A 20,078-nucleotide genomic window follows, 5' to 3' on the forward strand; every position below is an offset into this window, starting at 1 on the left:
ACTCATTCAGCCAGCAATTCTACTCATAGAGTACGGCCTAGTCTACAGTACAGGATAGCCTGGAAGTGATGGTCAAAACGAAATCAATTGATTGGACTACTAGACTGGGGTATCGAACTTGATGGTTCATAAGTTATTAAATTTTTTGCGTTCTTTGGAAAATCATTAAGTGCACCCATAAAAATTTTAAAAAATATCCACAACGTGACTTTGAAAGTGGATTTTTTTGCCTTATGTTTCTGAGATATGTATCTTTTCGACAGAACTCTTTCCACAAAATGAGCTAGCATATAAGTCAATTGCAAATAGCTCTTTGGCTCAATTTATATTGCGGCAGAACAGAATGGAAGCGAATTTTTGTAACGGTATTGTACATAGCATAATGAACTTTATGGTCAATAGTGTAACATACAAACTATATACGAGCCAAAATTTTCCACGGAATGCGCGAGCAATCTCGAGCATGAAATGCACTACTTTTTCTGCCATAGCCTTTCCGTAGTACGGTTTATTTTAGTAAGATTCTCTTGAAAACAAAGTTTTGTGTTTTGTGAACAGAAAGGGCTATTGGCAAATGATATACACTGGCTCATTTTATTAAAAGAGTTCTGTCGAAAAGATACGTATCTCAAAATAATAAGGAAAAAAAATCACTTCAAAAGTCCTTGGGATGGTTGTTTGTAATTTTTTTTGGGGTGCACTTAGTGATTTTTCCACAAAAACACAAAAAGTTGATTAACTTTTGAACCATCAAATTTGAAATACTCAATTCAATTTTGAAATACTCAACCTACCTCCTCATTTCGTTTTGACCATCACTTCCAGGCCACCCAGTACTCATATATAAAATGAAATATAATTTATAATTTGAATTAAATTCCATAGCTCCTTTTCTCCCGCGGTCCTTTGGTGGAACTCTTGATATCATCAAACATCGCTCGTTACGCGGAGTTCCGCTGCGTGACTCGGGTCCTTACATGGTTGGAGGACCGCTTGACGCCCGTACCATGCTCCCGTGCTGACGTGTTCGCGACTGAGGCCGTCAGCATCGTCGAGAAGCGCATGCTCATGAAGATGCTTACTTCCATCGTTGGGTACAATGAGGACGAGATGAATAATGAATTTAAGGGTAAGTTATTCATTAGCACAGTATTGGATGTTTATTATTTTTTTACTTGTATTGCTGCCGTAGCATTATTTAAATTCAGATGCGGAGAGGTCCATTGAATTCTGACCTTAGCTGAAATATAAAATTGGATGGTAATGCAGTGAGATCGAACATATAGAACATTAACTGCCTCTGTGGCCGAACTGTTACCATGCCGGGCTGCCACGCAGAGGTCCTGGGTTCGATTCCCAGGCTGGGAGAAATATGTGTATGGCCTACATTTATTTCTCTCGTGAGTGTGGGTGTAATTTGTGGTTGTCTATGTGTGTGTCCAAGGTACCCGCGACACAGGCAGGGTTTCCCTAGTGTGGGGCTATGTTGAGTGGGTGCCTTATTATTGTTATTATTTTCAGTATAGTAATTTGCCTATTCTATGTATGCCTATAGACTGGAACGACAAAACTTTCAAGGAGTACTTAACGCACAAGGGGCTAACACCCAATCTGATCCACTACGTGTTATACGCGATCGCGGGTGGCAACAACCGTATGGGATGCTTGGACGGCGTACGCGAGTGCAAGAAATTCCTTATGAGTCTCGGCCGCTACGGTAACACTCCGTTCCTCTGGCCGATGTACGGAAGTGGAGAATTGCCACAGTGTTTTTGCAGGTTAATATGATTTCTTAGTATAACATGGGTCAAATAATATCTATTTGGACTTCGAAGCATGCCGGAAGTGGATAAAACTTCTAATTATTAGACTACATAATATACAATAGGGCTTGCACGACAGCGCGCAACAGAAAGCGCAGGATTTCTATGCGAGAATAGCGGTATTTCGCGCAAGTCGCCTTGTCGTGCTAGCCCTACAGATAAATATTGCACACCGGTTTTCATGCTGTCGCCATCTCTGAGGTCCCGGGTACGATCCATGATAGGGCCAGTGTTGAGAAACTAACTTCTCTATTGTTTCGGGTCTGGGTGATTATGGTGCAGGCGTTGTTTCGGATTTCTATAACACGGGTGCTTTAGCTTACTTCGGGATCAGAGCACAACGCATATGATATTGTCTAATATTTATTTATTATGTTGTAGTAATTAAAAACTATAGCAAAAAACTGAAATTCAAATAACTAAGGCGTTGTAAAATGACCCAAATGTGCAACAAAGTAGGTAACGAAACGAAAACTTCACTTTCTCCTACCGCATGCCACTGTACCAATCTGATTTTGTAATCGAAATATTATGTTTATGACTCATCCTGCTTATGAAACGAGACTGAAGTGAATTATTAATATTATTATTCTCAAATATTTATATATTATTAGGTTTGTGGAAGCTTATTTTATCGTTCAAATAATTAGTTTTATTTTAGGTTATCAATTTATATAGTGAATATAAAGAAAATAAAAAATATTTGACAGAAAATAATTAATTAAATAAAATCAAATGTATTTAGGACACACAATTAATTAAGTTTTCAACAATAACAACAACAATAAAGTTTTAAAATGTACAAAATTGTTTAAAAACGAAAAATAAACTACTCCTACGTCTTTTGTTAGCCTATGTAATAACATAATTACCAAATGAATATTACTCGATACACCGCTAAGGCTTGGTGAAGAGTTTTTATTACAAAATCCATTATACGAGTTTTCGTGAGCCGTAGTAAACTAAAGACGAAAACGAAACAATGAAACTATACTCATGATTATTTTTCAGACTTTGCGCCGTTTTCGGCGGTGTGTACTGTCTAAATCGACCGATAGATAAGGTGGAGACGAAAACGGTAGATGAAGGCAAAACTGTGGTCACCATTGCCAGTAAATCGAAGACATTAAACTGCGATCATCTCGTCATCGGCATTAACGAATGTCCCAAAGAACTGATCTCTCCAGTACCGACGGAAAGTTGCGACATATCTAAGGCTGTCTTTATAACTAACGGATCGATTATGAAGAGCGAGAAAGAGCCGCTTACATTGCTTCGCTTCCCGCCTCTAACTGAAGATGGTAATGCTGTAACTGTTCTGGAAGTCGGTCCTGCTACTGGGTCTTGTCCCAAAGGACTTTGTGAGTATTTTTGCCGATGATATTGTAATTAATTAGTAATTGATACTTATTTAGTCATCGAGTATAAAACCAAAAATAGAGACGAAATAAGGGCCATCCATCCCTGGCAACTCATCAGGCAAATGGGCCTCATATCACTTTTAAATATCAACTCTCGTTTGCACTGAAACCACAAATTAGAAAACTGAAATAGTACAGCGCCAACAACTGGCCTGTGTGTACATCTCCGTATATTCCAAAAATATACTGTATTTATTGTAATAAAGATAATATCTCTAACTATGGGGGCTGTTCCATTCGGTGGTGTGGCAAAAACAGCAAAACATCTATTTACAAAACAAACGGAATTACATGTCATCGTTTAACTAATTAAATATGTAATTTTTCAATTTTCGTCCATTATAGCAAAGCTCAAGTTAAACTGGTCGATTTGAAGGAAACAATTGACGACACCCGTCAATTGTTTCGAATCGAGGTGGCCAATCGGAGCGCAGTTCTTACCGTAATAATTTGGCAGAATAGTTTTCATACAAATTAAATTACATTTCCGTCTCTATTTCTGGTTATATAGTCGACGTCTTTAGTCTGACCTGTCTACACGTTCGAGCAACCACGAGCAATCTTGCGCAAGTTATCGTCGCTACATGTATACGTGTGTAAGAGTTCGACCATGTAACCGCCCATTAGACATGTGCTTCGATCTACGCTTTCTAAATTTCATTATATTTACAATGTCAGAGTTTTAACTATAGAAATATTTTTAAAGAAACCTTCATGACATCATTATTAGTTTACTAAAGTTCGAATACGTTCTGACCTTGCTTCTAAGTTACGATAGAAGTACAATTCAGTCTCACTAAAACCGAATCATAAATGTCTTCAATAGGTATTAAAAGGGGACTAGTTCCTTGATTCGTTACGTAACAATCACCGAGTGATTCATCATGGAAGTTATAAAAAGTGGTTCCACAAAAAATACCAATAACTAGCTGAGAAACCAGGACAAAAAATAAGAGTTAAACGTACCAATGGTTTGCGCACATAATGTTGGGCTTTTTTCTGCTTTATTTGGTAAATGAATTGAAGACTCGAAGGTGAATATTTAAGAATTTTCTTTATTTATAGGCCCTGTTCCTGTGAATGTTTACGTAGATATTCTCGTCGAAAGTGTACTGTATATGTCAAGAGATTTTATTGATAGGGATAAGTGGAAATGAAATTAAACTTATCCTAACTAGTGTCTTTGTGGTAGGGAAGAGTGGAAAAAAAAACCACTTGTCACTAGGGGGGATAGCTGGTAGGGACTAGTGGAATAGGCCCTTCGTTAATCGTAGGTAATAATGAAGGAATACAAGTTCAAGGTCAAAAGCATTTTGAAATAAGTTTCCAAACAGAACATCATATCGTCGTTTTATTGCGAAAACCAATTAACTGGAATTTTTACAGAATATGATTTAACTACAGGAAAACGCAACATAATTAGGTAAAATGTACTTAAATATTTGCAGTTTCGTTAAATATAAAATGTGGAATAATCTGTTACAAATTACCGTGGATGACTACGGCATTTGTAAGACATATCAGTCGTTGAAATTTCAATTGCATTTATATCAAAGTAAATGTTATGTTAAATGTGTTTTTCCCACTAGAACGGCGATTTACGATACGATATACAAGTAAGTTTCTTGGTGGGCAAATTCACTTAATTTTGACATAATCTGTCACTTCCTGATTTATAGTTAGTTCATCTTGTATACGCCTCGTTTGTTATAAGTACAACTTGAAGTATGGTCAGTTTTTGTTATTACACTCTGTATTCCCAACATTTACTCGACATCAGCAATGAACACTACGCTAACTTAAAAATGGCAACTTTTCACAAACTCGCGATAACATTTTCATTTTGAAACATATATTAATGATTTTTTTACTACAAGTTATTTATTCATCATCGATTATAAAACACATGATTATTACTTCTTGTATTATTTTCTTAATTTTTAATTAAATTCAAATTAGCTGAATAATTTGACATTTGAAACCAAAATTGACAGAATTCATGTTAGCGTAGTGTTAATTGGTGATGTCGATTCTATAGTATGAGACCGTCTATACGGATCGAAGACTGCATGTCTTCAACGACCTATTTTTTCTTCATTTTGCCTTAGCTAGGCTAAATAATAACCTAAACATCTGTTGAATAATTATGTTGCTTTTATTTCAGTCGTGGTGTACTTCATAACGAATAAAGTTAAGGATGCGGAGAGCGACCTCAAACCATATGCGGAGAAGATCTTCGACATGTCCGCCGGCGATCAAACAGCAGAGTCTGACAAACCTAAGGTATGCCATTATGTGTCATTCAAAAGTTTAAGTGGTCATAACAAAAAACTTACACGTGTACAAACGTCAAACGACATAACACATAACACTAATCCGAAAGTTTAAATACGCACATACATACCATCACGTGTGTTTCCCACTGGGACAGGGCAACGTTTATCTACGCTCCTGACAAACCTATGGCAGGCGTAATGGCACATATAAAGGAATAAATGCTTGGTTAGGATTATGAGATATTAGAAATATATACTTGAAGACAAAATTCCTTGAGCAGTGCGTGTGCGATGACCTACGGCTCTGAGAAAAAGGTCAAAGTCACTCAACGAGCTATGGAGCGAGCAATGTTCGGCATTTTTCTACGTGATCGAATCAGAAATGAGGCGATCCGTAGAAGAGCGAAAGTCACCGATATAGCTCAAAGGATTAGTAAGTTGAAGTGGCAATGAGCAGGGCACGTAGCTCGTAGAACTGACGGTCATTGGGGCCAGAAAGATTTTAGAAAGGACCGGAAAGTGTTCAGTGGGACGGCCCCCTACTAGATGGACGGATGACCTGGTAAGGGCGGCGGTTAACCGATGAATGCACGTCGCGTCCGATCGGCTAGTCTAGAAATCTTTGGGGGAGGCCTATGTTCAGCAGTGAACGTTTTACGGCTGATATGATAAGAAATAGCATGAGTACTGTTTGCAGACACTTGGAAGACAGGAAGGTTAAAAAAGTGAATAATTATGGTGATAATAGATCCCTATTAGTGTGATGCTGCTGATAGTGCACTGCCACAAATCTATTTAGTTTTCTCAACTAGCATCAGCTTTACACTTACCCGTGTTACTTCTAAACAATATTAGTAATTCGTAATAATTTTATTAAAACAATTACAATTTATGAATCAAGTAAAAGTAAGCAATGTTTTCCCACAAAACCTAAACCCTTTATATGTCTATATGTGCACTCTTACTTACGTTTAGTTCTTTGCATTACAATTTATATTACAATTAATAAATAAAATCAAGGTATATGCAAAGTCTTCATACTTTTTATGTCATTTTCATGCAATAATTTATAAACATTATATATATTTTAAAAATAGAAAAAATTAGAAAACCGGTGTAACTGGTGGTAAAAAATGGTTACCACCATTCCTCATTTACTGAGAGCTACTGAATGGGAGGGAAGTGGTTTTCCAATCCGAGATAGTGCAAATGGAACTCGTATAGTGTACGCGAACTCACTACCCTGAGCTAGTGTTTAAATTATTATCTAAGTCATTATTATTAGTCCTGTAATAGACGCTTTGTAAATTTTCTATTTCATAAAAATTCTTTTCCTACCTAGCTTCTACCAAAGTAAAGAACTACTGACTAAAAAACGCTTTATACACTATAATCATGCAGCTCAACCAAATAACAAAATATAACAGTAATAGATTTAATAAGTTTGTCTTATAAAAAATTAATAGTATGAAAAAAATATAAATAAATTTTATAAGAAATCTTCAATATTGTATATATGTTGATATGTCATATCATTCAGGTGATTAAATAATATTTTTTTAAATTCTGCACAAATATTGCAATTCCTAATTTTACAATTCCAATACAGTTATACTCTTTTGAAGTAGAGCAGTTTTGCGTGGTCTAGTTTTCAGTTGATTAGCGCGGCGATCAACTAGCAGATCAGGCGGCGTGCCCGAGTACGTGTAAACCAATATGATCATAATTATTAATACAAAGATCGAACACTCAGAAAAAATAACGCCTCTTCGAAGGAATTGTTTCTGAGTGTGGAGTAATTTCACAAAAAATGATTGAATATCAATTCAATAAAAATTTAAAATACAGTGAATAGCGACATCTCTCGCCAGGGCCGGTAGCTGTAAAGGTATCTAACTGGGTGATAAAACTTTCAAAGATTTCTCATAGATGGCGCCTCGACTAAAAAGTCGTTGAAAAACCAATACAAAGACACGACAACAAGCACATAGAAAAATTCGGGAGGTCCGCTGGTTCCTTCCGTGGCTAAGTTGGTATAGCGTCTGGCACGGTATGCTAGAAGACGTTGGTTAGAATCCAGCCGGATCGAAGGAATTTTTTCTGAGTATTCGATCTTTGTATTAATAATTATAACAAACTAGTGGACTAATTTCACAAAAAATGATTAAATATCAATTCAATAAAAATTTAATTTACAACATGATCATAGTTTTGCGAAAATGGCACCTAAAGATTTTTTCGTTGTTTTTGACAGTGTGTTCTACTAAACCTTAACAATTTATAATTCCTGAGATGACAATAGCAACTGTATGTGCCGCGCTGGCGTTGCGTCTCGGTCGCGCAGACATCGTGTCTACGCTGTGCTTTTGTTGGCAAGACTCTGACGCTCGAAAGACGCTAGTGTGGGTGTCTCTAATCGTCGACGAACAGTCCTAGCTGAAATGCCATTACCTGTATCTCTCCCAAAGACTTCACCCTTTATCAGGACGGAACCGATGACGTTCCTTCTTGGCTATCACGACTCTCGGCCTTTTTAATCGTAACATACGTTTTGAGGTACTGAACTGCATTGTAAACCATTTTTTAGTTCCGATATCTGCTTTTCGCCTTGTGGCATGGCAGTTCTTGTTTTACCCATTTTCTGTCCAGGGAAGTACTGTCACCTTACCTATTTCTGCCGCCAAGCAGTACGGTCACCATTGCTGAGTTTTGGTTTTGAAGGGTAAGGGTGCTGGGGAAATTGTAGGCACATGGGACTTGGTCAACTTCTGTCACATGGTGACGGGCGCAGTGGCAGTGACTCTCATATCTATAGCTAAAGCTTTGAGTGGCACTGCAACTGCTATGGACAGGCGTGTCGCTTACCATTAGGCGCACGACTGTATTGAGGTTTAATATCATACTACCGAGTACTTTAATAATAATAATGACAGATTTAAGAGTCTATACAACCTCAAATGGCTTTGGTTGATTGATGGGTTGGTTGTCCGCATAACAGTGAAAGAGTTGAATCAATCAGTTTGGAAAAAATACATGTATAATAAAATTGAGGATATACATTGATACGGTGTAAAAACACGATTCCTGAAAAGTTTCACGATAAAAAAAAACACAAACTTACCTCGAAATTTTACAAGAAAACTGCTGTATTCAATAGGTACTTTACATATATCAATTTTTTATATATATATATATATATCAACTGAACTGAATAGAATACATCGCACCCTTAGTAATATAAGGGCACAATCCAAAAAAAGTAGATTTTTGGGAAATCGCGTATTAAGATTCTGGATTCCTACATTACACCTATTTTTTCAAATAATATGCTTATTATTTATTAATATGAATATGTTATAAATATGAAATTTGGCAGATTTGTTCTTTGATAAATGTATTATAAAGAGCAAAAAAAAAAATAATATAAATAAATTCCATAAGTTTCAAGCAAGTTAAAAAAACACTTTCAAGTTAGACCCATATAGTACAAAAAATATAACAGAAATATGGAGCTATATAAGTTTGATCCCATTTATTATTTAAGTCCCTATCAATTCCCAAATTTCCCAAAAATCTACTTTTTTTGGATTGTGCCCTTATATTACTAAGGGTGCGACATATAGTATACATAAACGGCTTTGTAAAAAAAAATAATTTTGATTTAAAGCCTTTACGAATACCCAAGAGTGTCTGAAATGGAGGTTTTGTTGCCAGTGCTTGTGGTCGCTGTTTTACAACGTGAAGGACACGAGTGCTCCGGTGGTGGCAACCGCCGACAACGTACACATCTGCTCAGGGCCCGACGCCGGCCTCGACTTCGATCGCGCTGTCGAACAGGTACGTTTGTTAGTTTGCTTATCCGTTTTTTATTGGAAACACACTTTTTGCCAAGTTTTATGTATATTAACAAATCGATGCCTTTCTTTCTCAAACTCGTATCTTATAAAGAGTGATTATTCAGGAGATGGCAAAGCTTTCAATTTATTTTTCATTTCTTATCGAGGGTATTAATTTAGATGCAGAACAGGTTAAACTAGTGTGTAAATATGAAGGAAATGTGATGTGAGATTGCTTTAAGATACGAGTTTGAGAAAGTAAGGCGACGAAATGTATATTTAGCAACCCCTAAAGTTTCTTGTCCATTTTTCTCAGGAGAATCTGCTTTACGACTGAGCAGTAGAGTTTAATCAGTATGATCTGTATTTAGTTTATTATTTAATTTGCTTACCCATGAAACGAAGTTTATTTGACTTTGAGATATTGAAATCGGTTAACAGAAAGTGGGTCAAATCCAATAAACCGGATTAATTCCCTAATATGCAACCCTTAGGTCGAAAATTTTCTTCAGATTTGATAGGGACCACTATGGAGATGGGTACCTTTCCAAAGCAAATAATTACTATCGAAATCTGTTCACAAATATGGGAGTAATCGCGGAACATACACACAAAAATACAGTCTAATTGAGAACCTCCTCCTTTTTTGAAGTCGGTGAAAATTGGGTTTATTCTATTTTAATAATTATAATAACGCACACACTCATGGCATAGACGTGCAATTTCGTTAAATATAATATTTCGTTACATTAACCTATGTTGTTTTTAATAAAAAAAAACTATTATTATTATTATGGCCTGCTATTATTACTGCCTCCGTGACCGACTGGACTGCCGCGCAGGGATGGATTCCCGGGCCGAGAGAAATATTTGTATGGCCTACATTTATTTTTCTCGTGAGTTTGGGTGTAATTTGTGGTTGTTTATGTGTCCATGGCACTCGCGATACAGGGTTTCCATAGTGCGGGGCTGTGACTGTGTGCGTTATTATTAACTCGGCAACGGAAACACGATTTCTCGTGATGGCTATTATGTACGATATGAGATTTAAAAAAAAGATGGCTTCATCTGATTCTTCCGCTAACATATTTAATAATAATAATAATTTACGGGACATGTTACTTCCGCCGCGTGTTTATCGCAAAAACCGAACTGAACAGCACTGAATTTCCATTATCCACAACACACAGCGCAATCTCGCGATAGCTATTAATATCAATCGCGAACTCGTGATAGCCATTAATGGCAATTTTCGGTGGAAACAGGCTGGTGAGATTTCAATTCTCGTCTCGCCTCGTCGGTGCAATAGCACCATTAGTCACTTGTTTTAACCCTCTAATTAACGTCATACAACAAATTCCGCAATAAGTGCCGTCGGTGCCCCGACATGTACGTTGTTTTTTTATATATACACCAATTCGTAGGAAACATTTTGCTTCTAAGCTACGACTGAGTGGATTTTTTTCCGGTTTCTATATTTCCCGAAGAATTGGCGAACATGTATCGTGTCTATACTTTTTTCTTCAGGAGAGATAGTGAGTCTATTTTTGTTTAAAGATACGAGAAGAATTCAACGTTTGCGTCTCAAGGTTGCGCATTTGGTGTTCCCGAGACGTGATGCTCTATTGTTTATAGGTCAATCCGGAACTGTGATACACAGTTAAGTAAAAAACAAACAAACTGTAATTGTAATAATAATATTTTATTTACTCACTCTTACAAAAATAAGATAGCACATTGTAATTATAATTTTGAACATGCCTTAAGAAGATCTAAAGTTAACATCCTTATGTGAGAAACTGGAGTCATTACAAGCTTACTCCAGGTACAGGTACCCCGTTACAATTTATTTTTATTTTCAAAAAGGTAAGTATATTATCTAAAAGAAACAATTTGAAGTTGAGACGACGCAACTTCAAATTGTTGTCTCTTTGTAGTGCTTGAGTGTGCGGGTGCGCGTATTGTGTGTATGCTTAATTTAATTAATTAATGTAATTATTTTGTAATTTTGAACTTCTAGTGAAGAATCATTTTAGAGGCATCTAAAATGAAAATAACTATTTACTCTGAAGAATAATTTCTTGGGGAAACCTACGAAATGCGAAATATACGTACATGTTACGTTGCATATTAGTGCATTCGAATTATTATTACTCTTCAGAGGAAAGCTGTATAAGGTAATAGGACATGTCCGTCTATGATTTTCGGGCTGTCGCAACAGCGCATGGTAATTATTATCACATTAGGTATAAGTATCGGTAAGTCTCAATGACGGTTCACGACAAGACGTAGTTTTTTAAAAGGGCAATTTTGATAACTCGAATGACAAATAATATTTATTTTTATTAAATTCGCTTTTAATATTTACAAAATATTATTGTAGGTACAATTTGACTTTTATTGAAATCTTCAGAGAGATCATCGTATCTACATACAATATAAATGATAGATTGTTTTTGTTTATAAGGAGTTGTTGAAACAAAGACGTTATATTCACATAGAAATCAGCATCGGAACTATAGTGAATCAATGGCGCGCTTACGGTGTTATGCGGACAAGTAATTGATTTGTAGTGGTTTTGTATTTAAAAATCTCGGTTTACACATAATGTTCTCTTGTTTGCATTTGTAATACGACCCTACGGTCATTTAAATGAATGAATGAAATATTCATTGCACATTTTAAAAACAGTAAAGTAATGTATCAAAAAATATGCGCAGAACAGGCGACCTTATCGCTAAGTAACAATGCCTTCCAGGCAACTTTAATAAATTATAAGAGTTGGAAAGGAACCTTTTCCGTACCTAATCATTGTTTTTTTAATAATATCTAGTGACGGGACGAACAAGTCGTGCGCCTGATGGTAAGCTACACGCCTGTCCATAACAGTTGCAGTGCCACTCAGAGCTTTAAATCGATAAAGATCTGAGGGGCACTGCCACTGCGCCCGTCACCCTGGGACATAAGTTGTTAACTCTCATGTACCTGTAATTTCACTAGCACCCTTACCCTTCAAAACCGGAACTCAGTAATGCTGACATTGCTGGTTGGCGGCAGAACTACCTTGAACGAACTCTTTCACAAGGAGCTCTACTGCTACTAAGTTATATTGTTTATGACGATCAATTTGAAACTGACCCCGCCAGGTTGGTCTAAGTGAAATAATCGATGTGGTAAGATAACATTTTTGTGCCTACACAGGCGGAGCAAATCTTCAAGAAGATCTGCCCGGGAGAAGAATTTCTGCCGCGCGCGCCTGACCCAGAGGAGATCGTGTTTGAAGATGACGTCACCCACGGGCCCGCTTTCCGCAAAGAGGACGGCGACGATGCCGAAGGACCTAAAGAATAAGCCGCTCCACGCGCAATTGCCAACGCGTTTCAGCGACTCTGCGCCTCGCATGTACTTTGTAATGAGTCAATTAAACTTGTATAAGATATCCTCTATGTAAAAGATAGTGCAGATATCACTCCGCTTGTGGATTTACTCCGAACCCATGTTTTTAAATGTCTTATTATAATGTATGGTATTTGCGTGCGAATTGCGGAGGTAGTGATGTAGATCCGTATGTGGAGCGAAATCTGCATAGATTCAGCAAAGTACCCTTCAAACGTTAAGTTTCTGAGAGTGGCGAATATGTGGAGTAATTAATGGGTTCACGTGACTTGCTCTTAGCCTAGCCATTAATTACATTAATCAATTCGAGTCGCTCAGACGCGCTGACACGTGAAGTTAAAGCTAAGGTGTAATCTTAGTAAGATTTATACGCTTTTCTTGTATGTTTGTTTCGACGTCGCAATAAATTTTGTTTATGGAACACACGTATGAACAATGAAGAAATTGAGACGCCAGTCAAACGTGTCTGTGGTTGCTTGACTTCGTGCATTCCGACTGGTGCGTTTCGAGTAGGTAGTGTATGATCTCCGGTTGTGCTGACGTTCGTAGGATAGGTGTCGAATGGACACGCCACCTGCCGAGTTTACTAGCGGATATCATGTGTCCATTGTTTATAAACTTATAAACGTGGCATTGTTGTAGTCAAGCAACTCTCGTATGTCGCTAGTATACTTATAAGTGCGGAAACACTGGCTAATGATGGCACAGGGTTTGTGGAACAAAATAAGTCGGCTATGTGGTCTTGATATGGGCAAGATCCACATATAGCACTTTTCATAAATCAATACGAATATCCATATTTAGTTAACTGAACTTTTGGGGAACTGCCTACACCACATTTATCGACTTGAACCGGGATGAACAAGCGAAAGAATCAGTTCAAGTCCATGCAATAACAGCGAAAAAGAAGTTGTTTCTCAACGTCTGATAATGCGATGTAACGCACACACTCAACCTAGCCCCGCTAGGGAAACCCTGTGTCGCGGGTGCCATGGACACACAAATAGATAACCACAAATTACACCCAAACTCACAAGAGAAATAAATGTAGGCCATACAAATATTTCTCCTGGGCCGGGAATCGAACCTGGGACCTCTGCATGGCAGTCCGGCACAGTAACCGTTCGGCCACGAAGGCAGTTAAATTCACATCTTTTTCGCCAATTCCGATTTTCATCGATAAATGAATACGTCTACACACTACGCCAACATTATTTTTTGGTCATTTTATGTTATTTTCTTAAACAGCTGTGAACAAAAAATAAAATTCGGAAAAAGAACAAAAAAACAAAATTTTGTGAAAAAAAACAGAACAGGTCCAAAAATTAAGTTGGCATAGTGTTCATTGGAGGTATCGAAATGTGGTATAGAGAATCCTTAATCAGTGAATACAAATATTACTTTCTAAGATGTACTCTAATGATTTCAACCATTAATTTTGAGCATAAACGGTGTTAGTCAAAGTAAAAAAATACTTTATCTAAAGCTCTCTCAGAGGAGACATGCAAGGCAGTGGGACGTACATGGGTTGATGATGATGATTAAATTACATAAGTGCAATCTTGCTAGGTAGTTATTAGCTAGATAGGCGGCAGATGTTGAAATGTTAAGCGTAATATTGTGGACGCACCAGTCCTAAAGTATAGACGTAGCACATTATCATTTTTTATTGTTTAAATTATTTAGCACTTTTAAAATATTTATTATCGAATAATGAGCATAATCAGCCTGCGCAGCTTGTGCATTTATAATTCCAATAAAATGTGATTAATAGACTATGGTTTGGTATACCAAAGTTATCCTTTTTCACCCCACTAATATTATGCAGTTGTATGCGTGACCAATAATTGTGCATTTAAGTCGGAAAAAAGTCGTTCTAGACGTAAAGGAATGGTAAGTCGTGCGGGGAGACTCCTTTCGGGATAGTTTTAAAGTTATAATGACGTTTTACTGTCCAAACTGGAATAAGCTTATATTAATCACCATGAATAATAGTCTTGAATGGTCTCACAAGGCACACATTTTTCGTTACATGTTATTTTTGATATGATTTGAATCGCCAATATCTTTTGGTCTAATGAGCGACTAATTTAAAAATTTTATAACTAGAACTGACTAATTAACAACTTGTTCAGAGTGCCATACAATCTAACCTAGGAGCTGTAAGTTCTCGAGATTGAAGAATATTACCACTGGAATAACCTTATTCCAGTAGGGACAGTAAAACATTCTTGTGACTTTAAAACGGCAGACCGACTAAATTACGTCTTTTTACCTGACTAAGCCAATTACAAATACTCGATTGTGGTCACGCTGGAATAAGGCATGCCAGGGGTACAAACGGCAGCACATCAAGCTACACACGTTGACAGGTCTTGTTCTGTTGCACTGGAGGCGGTATTCGATCAAAAATATATAGCTTAATGTGTAGATTGTATACAGGGTTATTTTTAAAATGCAACAACTTTTGGTCAATGACTTTTTACAAAACATAATAAATTTACCAAAAATAAACTTTTAAGTTTTTGTTGTAGTATCTGATACTTTTTAGATCTGTATTTGGTAGAATAAGTTCAAACGTGCATCCGCCTCCGCGACTACTGCCACCTCCGTGCCGCACAGAATTTATTACCGTTTACAGCATAGATTCCCAAACTTTTTAGCTCACCGCTCTTAGACAAGATGAAAAAATTTTAACGCCCACCATCACAAAAAATAATTGAAAACACGTATTTTTATATTAACACTAAAATTCACAAGGATAAAATGTAGTATAGTTTATATTTCGGATTATTTTTTCAAATGCAGTAGCACCCCCTGGACAGCACCAACGCCCTCCACTTGCTTCAGAGGCCTTCTGTCTCCCTAGGACTCTTCAAAGTAAATTGTCTTTAAAAACTACACTACATATTAATAATTTTTTTCGTTGTAATTTTTTGTGTTTGTGGTGGTGGACGTTGAATTTTGTTTATCTTGCCTAAGTGGGAGGTGATCCAAAAACTTTGGGAACCTATGGTTTAGAGCTATCTATTTATTTTTGTATGAAAGTCAATTATGATGAATTATTAAGTCATGGAACAAAAGTGGTTGTTTATGATGTTAGTAACAAAGTTCTGCGAGGTTGTTTAAAAATAACTTTGTATATAGGGAGTAAAACACCAAATGGCCAAACTGCTAGTAAAAAAATTAATCGCGAAAAAAATATCAGTGTTTCCCACAGTAATTTAAATAAGAATTCCGTGGTGTTTCCTGTTTTTTTGATTCCCCATACAAATCTCAAATTGTTCTGTTGCCAACTTGTGGTGCACCTTTTTGTTGGAGCCCGTTTAAGAAGCTTTATAAGTGCAACAAGATTATACTCGGTTAATCCTGTTACACTCCAGTTACTTGGAATGGAATTACATACAGAAAATTGATATCACTATAACTTAGAGGTAAGTAAAAGTCACAAGTTCTAATGCACACTTTATTATATTAGAACAAGTATATCTTGCATCTGGTCCATTTTGTTTGTATAAAAAAAACTGATGATAAACTTTTAAAAAATGGAATACTTTTCTTACAGGAAAAACATTTTTCTGCTTAGGTCACTGTGTAGAAGCAAAAATTTATTTTCTCAATATACAAATAGTACACAAAATAATATTTCATCAAAATCTAACAGACTACTTATAATCACATAAAATATATTTTTTTAAATCATTGCAATATACATTTTATATCACATACAATGAAATGATACAGGTATTTAATTTTCTCTTAAAATAATCTTTTCTCATATGAAAACAGACCATGTACATTGCCTTCAAGCTGTGCTGAATAAGTCCTCTTCATAAATCTTAGTTCTCCAGAGTGGCTCATCTCCCTCAAAATGCCCACAGAGCGAGCACCAATATCTTGGCAGCTGTGTTGCAGCCCAGCTTGGAGATATGGCAGGAATCTTAGTACAGAGCCTTTGTCCACAATGCTTCCACTTACTCCCTGAGCGACCCTGTGTTTATCAGACTCCTTATGGAAATATCTACTCATGGCAGATCCCTTTCCTTCCTTGTTCTCCATGGCCTCCAAACTGCCCATTCCCCTATACTTCTTCAGTCTAACTCCATCAGAGAAGAAATACTCTCCTGGAGCTTCAGATGTTCCAGCAAGAAGGGATCCCATCATGACAGAAGAAGCACCCAATGCTAATGACTTTACTATGTGTCCTACAGACTGGATTCCACCATCTGCAATAACTGGTACATTGAACTGGCGTGCATATGAGGACACTTGATAGACGGCTGTGGCCTGAGGACATCCACATGCCATCACTTCTTGTGTTATACAGATTGAGCCACTGCCCATACCAACTCTAAGTGCATCAACACCTGCTTCTATAAGATTTTTTGCTTGCATCCTGGTAACCACGTTTCCACCAATCACTTGAATGTTTGGGTAGGTTTTCTTGATAAACTTAATCATTTCAATCTGATAGGTAGAGTTGCCTTGTGAAGAGTCTAGTACAATGACATCAACACCATTTTCAACAAGCAGCTGAAGTCTTTCCCTGTCTCCCTCTCTTGTTCCAATAGCAGCTCCCACTAGTAGCTGTTTGTTAGAGTCCTTAGAAGCATTAGGGTAGCTTCTGGCTTTTTTTAAGTCGGTCCTAGCAATCAGAGCAACAAGTTCTCCTGCACCATTAATAATTGGAAGTTTTCCTTTTTTACTCTTCTCAAGTATGTAATTAGCATCTTGTAGAGTGACTCCAGACTGAGCAGTTATCATTTCTTCTATTGGAGTCATCACTTCTTTCAAACTAAGGTGTGGATCACCCTCCCTGAAGTCAATATCTCGAGATGTAACAATGCCTATAAGTCTTCCACCAAGTTTTCCATTCTCTGTAATGGGATACCCAGTAAAACCATTTTTCTTTTTAGCTTCAATAACATCAGCAACAGTATTTTCTGGGCCCATGCATACAGGGTCCCTGATAAATCCATGTTTATATTTTTTTACTTTATGGACTTCATTAGCTTGGTATTCCGCAGTACAGTTGTGATGGATGATGCCGATGCCTCCGCAAAGAGCCATCGCAATGGCCATGTCGGCTTCTGTGACGGTGTCCATGGGCGTGGACACCAAAGGGGCTTTTAGCATTATTTTTTTAGTAAGTGGTGATGCGAGACATACCTCCTCGGCAGTGAAATTGATGTAGCCGGGGAGCAATAGGAAATCATTGTAGGTAAGGCCCTCGTTGTTGGCGAATACCTGAGCAGCAGACATCCCATCGCGAAGATCGCCTTCCGCTCTCGCAGACATGTTTGTAACAAGACACGTGTAACGCTATCCACTCGTTACTCTTTTAACCCAACTGTCGTATGTCTGATAAAAGATGATGTATACTTCCTGGTAAATTAATTATCAAAGTTACACAAACACGTACACGTGGAACGTGCTTCCTAATTTGTCAGTGATTAAGTAGTAACTGTGTTAAGCTGGATTGTCCCGACTATATATTGGATACTTGTTTTACGTTACTTTATACGTATATACGAATGTGCGGCACTATTTTAAATATTCTTAAAAATATACATATTAATTAGATTTACAATAAAGAAGCACGATGCACGCGACTTACACCGGCTTCTTCATTGATCAACGTGACAGTTTGGAAGTTGGGGTTGCCACAAATTAATGGGGTTGCCATGCCGTAATATTGTATCTCTCTTTTTTTTAATTTTCTTATAGCGATAGCGTTTTGTTTTTCAGCGTAGTGGCGCCTGATTTATTAGGCTGCTATTCGACGGAGTGCAAGTAACATTTCTGGCATAGATAGACACTATAATTGAGGGTCCTAGCGATGAGCTTATGACATTTATTGATTTAAAAAAAATTCAGTTTAACTCGCAATGCTCGCACAAGTATTTTTTTCCATAATAATTATTACTTGTAATATGAGGAGTAGAATCATTGACTTACAAATAAAAGTAGAACCTGCAAAAATGATCTAGGAGATGTCACTATGCCAATAGTTTGTTTACATTTTTTTTTAAATCCAATTACACGGAAGTCCGGTGTTGTTAATATTTGTATACTGATTGTGGCGCAATCAGAAACAAATACGTAATTGCATTCTAAGCATTCATCCATCAGTGTTGTATTGTGAAATAGAAGATGATTATGATATAATTTACCTAAGATTAAGATGAAAATAAATTATTTAAAACAGTCAATAGCAAGTTTCCCAGATTACAGATTTATTTATAAATGTTGCTGGAAATCAGTAGCCCGTTTATGCAGGCTCTCTGTAGGCGTCACAAGCGGTATTTGACGTCCCTAAGACCCTGCGACTGTGGGCACCATGTATATATTAAATTTACTAATATTTTTACTTATCTCGTTTGTTGAGCATTCATTTTATAGAATGTCGTCATTCGTGTAACAAAAAAAAATAGGAGCCAGAAGGGCCCTGAAATTAACGTCATTATTAAAGTAAATCACTGCTCATTAAGTATTTAATTGTTCAATTAAATAGTGTAGATGAACGCCTGTAGTGCAGATAGAGCAAATGATATAGGAATACATATAGGGCAGTTATATATGTAAAGGCGCCGATTTCCTCGACCACATACTTTATGTTATGGTTACACATACTTACTATCACGACTATCTCCTAATGGGGTAGGCATAGGCTATGGGTCTCCACTTACAATGCTTGTTGCTTGTGCGTTTGCGTGTTAGAAATTCCGTAATTGCTTGCAGTATCGTATAGTATAGGTACTAACTACGGCAAGCTCTGTATTAAAATACATTGTATTGGCACAGTCAAGAGTACATCAAGCTTGACACTTTGTAGTTTGGACCGTTCTCATAGTAAGCGGTAGCAGTAAATAGAGTTTGATTTAAGTTTTAATTGTCAAGCTTGACGTACTCTTGACCCTGTACATGACGGCATAGTCTTTTCTCATCATCAAAAACGCATTGTTATTTTTCATAAACCAGCTTGTTATTACTATAACATTCTAGTAGCCTAACCACCATAGTATTTGCGTACTTAGGCAAGTACGTAGGTAATTATGTTTCCCACCTTATTTCGGAATCATTATCACTAAAAGTAACTTGTGTATCCGACGGTACTTTAATTAGAATTAAGTGCTCAGGTAGTTGCTGGTTGTTTTGAATAGATAAAGATCGTCATTCAGGCAATCTTTGTGATGTTGCTTACTCACTCAGCGTCAGCAATAATTTCAAATTATTTTTTCTTTACACAATAATATTAGATTCTTATATAATAACATATTTATCTAATATAATTATTATTGTTTACTGAATAAATTGTTTAAAACG

At 36.8% G+C, this 20,078-nt stretch overlaps 2 protein-coding genes across 2 annotated transcripts in view; one reads left to right on the forward strand and one right to left on the reverse strand.

Moving 5' to 3' along the window:
• The window catches only part of LOC113235168 (rab proteins geranylgeranyltransferase component A 1), a 20,294-nt gene extending 6,236 nt beyond the window's left edge, over nt 1-14,058 (forward strand). Inside the window, exons 4-9 of the mRNA XM_026470778.1 lie at nt 886-1,129; nt 1,556-1,778; nt 2,835-3,184; nt 5,409-5,527; nt 9,235-9,357; nt 12,558-14,058. Coding sequence (XP_026326563.1) covers nt 886-1,129; nt 1,556-1,778; nt 2,835-3,184; nt 5,409-5,527; nt 9,235-9,357; nt 12,558-12,707 — 1,209 coding nt within the window. The 3' untranslated portion in view covers nt 12,708-14,058. The remainder of the gene's footprint in view (nt 1-885; nt 1,130-1,555; nt 1,779-2,834; nt 3,185-5,408; nt 5,528-9,234; nt 9,358-12,557) is intronic.
• A 2,228-nt stretch (nt 14,059-16,286) lies between these two features.
• On the reverse strand, nt 16,287-18,397 carry LOC113235143 (inosine-5'-monophosphate dehydrogenase). Its single transcript, XM_026470739.1, has one exon. It carries the CDS (start codon nt 18,048-18,050, stop codon nt 16,512-16,514), a length of 1,539 nt encoding a protein of 512 aa, XP_026326524.1. The 5' UTR covers nt 18,051-18,397; the 3' UTR covers nt 16,287-16,511.
• Nucleotides 18,398-20,078: the final 1,681 nt, after the last annotated feature.

This window comes from Hyposmocoma kahamanoa, unplaced genomic scaffold (genome assembly GCF_003589595.1).
Source record: "Hyposmocoma kahamanoa isolate Upper Pololo Valley unplaced genomic scaffold, ASM358959v1 87, whole genome shotgun sequence".
NCBI lineage: Eukaryota > Metazoa > Arthropoda > Insecta > Lepidoptera > Cosmopterigidae > Hyposmocoma > Hyposmocoma kahamanoa.